Source organism: Glossina fuscipes, unplaced genomic scaffold, assembly GCF_014805625.2.
Source record: "Glossina fuscipes isolate IAEA_lab_2018 unplaced genomic scaffold, Yale_Gfus_2 115554, whole genome shotgun sequence".
Classification (NCBI taxonomy): domain Eukaryota; kingdom Metazoa; phylum Arthropoda; class Insecta; order Diptera; family Glossinidae; genus Glossina; species Glossina fuscipes.
Genome location: NW_024006010.1, coordinates 6,431 through 11,461, shown reverse-complemented (window position 1 = coordinate 11,461; position 5,031 = coordinate 6,431). Strand labels below are relative to the sequence as shown.

The 5,031-nt window shown below is 33.4% G+C and overlaps 1 protein-coding gene across 1 annotated transcript; it reads right to left on the bottom strand.

The window, feature by feature from the left end:
• Positions 1 to 547: 547 nt before the first annotated feature.
• Positions 548 to 2,772, bottom strand: LOC119644401. Its single transcript, XM_038043947.1, has 2 exons — positions 2,560 to 2,772; positions 548 to 806 (listed from the first exon to the last, which is right to left on the bottom strand). Exons 1-2 carry the CDS (start codon positions 2,704 to 2,706, stop codon positions 747 to 749), a joined length of 207 nt encoding a protein of 68 aa, XP_037899875.1. The 5' UTR covers positions 2,707 to 2,772; the 3' UTR covers positions 548 to 746.
• Positions 2,773 to 5,031: the final 2,259 nt, after the last annotated feature.

Here is a 5,031-nt window from a genome sequence, read left to right as displayed (position 1 = left end):
AAAGAGAGTGATTTAAAACCAAAAAAAAAAAAAAAAAAGCAAAAGGTAAAAATGTAGCAAGTATTCAGAATTTGAAGAATTTTCGATTTTATTCAAATATTTTGAAGAGAAAATTTTATAATGAACAATACAATACATACAAATTTTTAGGCCTATAAGTTATTTTGATAATAGTATTTACAACAATAATAATAAAAATATAATAAAAAAAAAAAACTAAATTGCATTAATAATAATTAATAATAATAATAATTACAATCATAATTAATACGTATTCTGCATAATAGTTTATTTACTTTTGTTTTTGTTATTCTTGTAAGTGCACAGTGTCCGTTTTTGGTTTTTGTTTTCTTAGTTTCATTTTACATACATGTCCGTATACTTACTAAGTTTTACCTAAAGTCCATTTATTATTGATCTTTTCTTGATTTCTTCAAGTTTTTTCATTCTTCGTCTTCTTCTTTAGCTGGGGAAATATTCTTTGCTTTTTTTTTTTTTCTTTTTTTTCTTGGGCTTTATTTTATTTATATATATATATATATATATATATATATATGGATTTACTTTTTACATTTGATTTACAACAAAAATAATTTGGATTTTGTTGTAACTCTGGAATGGAATTACGGTAACAGCTTCTCCACGTTTTTTTTTTTTTTTCTCTTTTTATGTCATTTCTCATTTTTTCTTTTTTTAATTTTTTTACTTTTTTGTTACGCTTAACCAGAAGCTGGGAAGGTGAGAATTTAACGCCCTCGCGCCCATCTTAACAAAGCATCCGCTAACACATCCAAGTGAGCTTTCGTCTAAAAAAAAAGAGCAGTAAGTAAGAAAAGATGGTTTTTATTCTTAAAACTTTAAAGCGCTTAACAAGCATAAGTTATAAAAAATAACATAAGGCTAAATGATAATATAAGTTTATAAACATATTATAAACATATTTTAGACATTAACATGAAATTTGTGTTAGAAGATTGCAAATTATTGACACAATTATCCAGTTGGTTAAAAGTGCACAAATAGGCGCAGAGTGAGCAGCAGTGATGGGGAAAAAAGTTCAGGCAAACTCTTTCGCTAAGTAAATGAAAGGAAGAAAAGGGACTACTATCGAAAAGTTGGATAGAAAGAGGAAGAGTACATCGATCTATATATTTCTTCAGCTTGAGGGGATAAACTATGCTTGTCGGGGAGCATAGATATGCTGAAACTCCCACTACCTCGATGTTGACCCTGCTAACGTTCTTTGTTCGACGAGCAAAAGTGTAAGACTTGGACTATCTATAATTTGACGACAAGCTCTCTGATAGAAAGCTTAGATGTACACTGGAAGAAACTTTGCTTTGAGCACATTCTCGTAGACTATTGCCGAAAGCATGAAGCCCACCATGACAGATGCAGCACCCGATGCAAATATAACTTAAAGAAGGTGTTGTTCGGTAACGGCTAGCTGGCATTGTATATTGGTCGAAAGGCAAGAGTGACTATGTCGCGTAACATAAATCTAAAGACTTGCTATCTACCGCTACGGACAGGAAGTTCTTAGCAACGCACTCCTGTAATTGTGGTGGGAAGTAATGACTGCGGGATATGTCTCTTCGGGGAGTATCATGGTAGCTGTAGTTTTTATCATTCCTAAAACCAATAATTTGAGATAATAATAGGCGTCAACATCCCCCAGAGTGAGTTTATTGGGCCACACACAATAAATAAATCTGATACTCCAGCTGCAGTGAGGCCCCTAGTTTACAGGGAGAGCATCGGTTACATTGCACTGGCGCAATTAACCAGTGTACCATCGGATGACGTAAGGTGAGGTTTTATAACGGATACTCAAGTGTTCAGCTTCAATTCAAAGAAGTAACATACGATTGGTTACATTGAGTTACATTGAATTACATTAACTACATTAGCTATCGATAAACCATTTCGTTAATTGAGCTTATTTCACTTTAAGTACAGAAGAAATTCAAAATCTGAGTTCCACAGGCTCACAATCAGAAAGGTGTCAATCGACGTCAAAACTCGCGACAGAGATATGTTGAGGCACGGTGCATACTATTTAAGCATAGTAATACCGGCATTACTATCGATAATTGTTTTATGAGCTATGTATGGAGTTATACATAACTTGTATGAACAGACAATTGTTTCTTATCTTTTGAGGGTTTTTGTATTTTTATACACTTTTTAAGGAAAACGGAAAGTAGTCTACGTTCATGTACAGCTTCTTTGGATAGATAAATAAATTTATACTATAGCACATTAATTATCTCCAGGATTCTTGTAAGTGGGAGAGGGTCAGATGCTTGTATGACTCGTTATAAGCACTTGTACGAATTAGGGTTAAGCAGGGTTGTTAAAGTGACAAGTGATTGATGAAAGAGTATTTTGAAGTCGAACGTAACCTTAGTTTATTCCGATAAGAGCTATCTCTTAAGAATGTAAGATGATCATAATAAAACTGAACTGATTTCGATCGGGGCAAGGTGTTCTTCTCTTTTGCAAACCGATAATCAATAAGTGAATATATTTTAAAGTTGTTGGAGAAAGAACACTTACCGTTTTGTAAAACATACATGATCGTCGATCTTCATCTTCACCTTCAGGACAATCGATAAAACCATCACATAGCACATGATCGTCTATGCAGCGGTATCGACCCTGCACGTCCGGTGTCGGACATGCGAAACGTTCCATGCCATCCATAGCCGTAGGACATTCTAAAAAAATATAATTAAAACGAAAGATAATGAATCGGGACACATTTATTAATAAATAATAAAATTTACAATTTGTCTTGATGTGGATAAACAACAACAACAACAACAACAAAGAAACAAACACAAAATTCTATGGCTGCAATTCGGTTTAAGTTTAAAAACAACAGTAGCGACAATTGGTCGAACAAATATTTGTGTGAGTGCGTTTGCAACGCACTTGAATAATTTTTCTTGACTTATCAAAAGGTAAATGCTTAATAGTAAAACTTTGCCTGCCAAAATTATAGTTGAGTTGGCGCGGCATTGTATCGGAGTAGGTCAACTATAATATTAACTAAAGAGTTTTTATTTTGGTAATTTGGAAAGATCTCTTCCTTCATCTTAGATTTATTTTTTGCACCCCTACGTTCAATCACTCATCAGTTCGAGTTTCCTTTTTTTGCTCATCACCGAAAGATGAGGGATATATTCATTTTGTCAAAATGTTTGCAACGCCGAGAACAAAGTTTTAGCGGTTCCACAAAATATATATATTTTTGATTAGCATTAAATTTTGAATCGATTTAAACATATCCGTCTATCTGTCTGTCTGTCTGTCTGTCTGTCTGTCTGTCTGTCTGTCTGACCATCTGTGTAATGTCTATTGTAAACATTCTCCTGGCCTCAAAAATTAAGCAACAGACGTAAAGTTTGACAGAAATATGAAAAATTCTTGCCCGCATGTAGTTATTGAAAACGGGCCAAATCATCGATGGACACACCTCTAGTATTACATAATCTGAGTACACTTCTGTTTTTCAAAGGGTATAAAAAATTGATCTTATGATCATTACTCATAAACTGCATCAAAACTGAGCCAGAGTTATTAGTGCCTAGCAATAGTTCTGAAGAGTTTTCCCTCCCTTAGGATGTTGCGCTTATTTGCTTACAAACTAAGCTAAAGAAACTTTTTCGGTTCTTATTTCCGTCGGACGTTGAAGTATTTGATTATTGAATAACATCTCATCATGAGGGGATAAATTATGATAAATTATTAGTATTAGCTGATTTGAATACATGTCAAGTAGTGGCTATGAAGATCTTGGACGTTACAAAACTCATTTCTATCCCAGCGCCTATGTCGCCTATTCTAAGCAAATGTCATTCCTTTAGTAAAAAATTGAGTTTTGGAGTTAGTCTTCTCTAATGATGCCAGAGAATGATTATCCCACAACTTTGCCACTTACGTTTAACATACTGCTTGAATACGAGCAATATGAGTAAATAAAAAATTCTAAATTTTGGAATAAGTTTTGGATATAATTTTGAGTTGAATTTTTTATAGTTTTCCGATTTTGCTTTTAATTATTTGCATTTACTTATGACAACATGATGACAAATATTTCCTCATTATTTATTTTTCTTTTTTTAATTTTTCAAAATAAAATTTTAAATAAATGAAGAAAATGAATTTAACAAAAGTAAACAAGTAAACGCGATATTTAATCGACAAATTTGCGATTGACATTACAACCAAACAGAGCTTTACGTATTTCTGGAACTTAAAGCAATTACTTCAATGCCAGTACATGAAGTGGAAGATAAATGATTTTCCCTGTCAAAGGCAATTTCGATATCATCTCCTATAATTTCCTGGTAATTATTAATGACAGATGGCAAGATTTCTTTAAATAGATCGACATCTGCCTGACGTGAACGTAGGATGGCACTTTGCTCCATCGTTTGAAACACGACTTGTAAAATGAACTTCTCCAAGACTTGATTATATTCCCCTTTAGCTTTTGGTAATTTCACCGAGTCCCTTACATTCTTCTTCTAAAACATTAGCTATATAATCCTTGAGCACTTTAAGAGCATCTAAACGGACTTGCCTAAGCATATTGGATGACTGCATTTTCTTCTTTTTTTTTTTGCAATTCAATTTATTTCTTTTTTTCCTGAACTCCTCCTCGGCCTTAGCATCGAACTTTGCAGCCTTTGCGTTGGCCTCTTGTTCGATAAAAACAATCAAATGCTTAATCTGTCTTAGTTATCTGCTTTAAAATGCGCAATTTGTACCTATTAAAAGTTCTGTATCTGAAGTTCATCGGTTAATGGGGCGATGGGCTCAGCTTTGTGACGTTTCTTAAGTTACCTTAAAATTTAACCTCTAGGCTCTCTAGGCAATTTTTATAACTGAACGAAATCTTAAGCTTCTTAGCACTATGCCTTCTATTTGACTCTTGAAGTAGGCGGCAAAGATCGGGAATGGCAGGATAAATTTTACTTTTATTTTGTAAATAAACAGCAGCCATCACTGTGGAAACAATAA

What these genes read in the sequence shown, in the direction of transcription:
- LOC119644401 (XM_038043947.1), bottom strand. Translation starts at nt 2,706, where the DNA reads ATGGATGGCATGGAACGTTTCGCATGTCCGACACCGGACGTGCAGGGT. An exon ending in CATGTATGTTTTACAAAACG is followed by an intron (nt 807 to 2,559) that starts GTAAGTGTTCTT and finishes CTTTTTTTTTAG; the next exon opens with ACGAAAGCTCACTTGGATGT.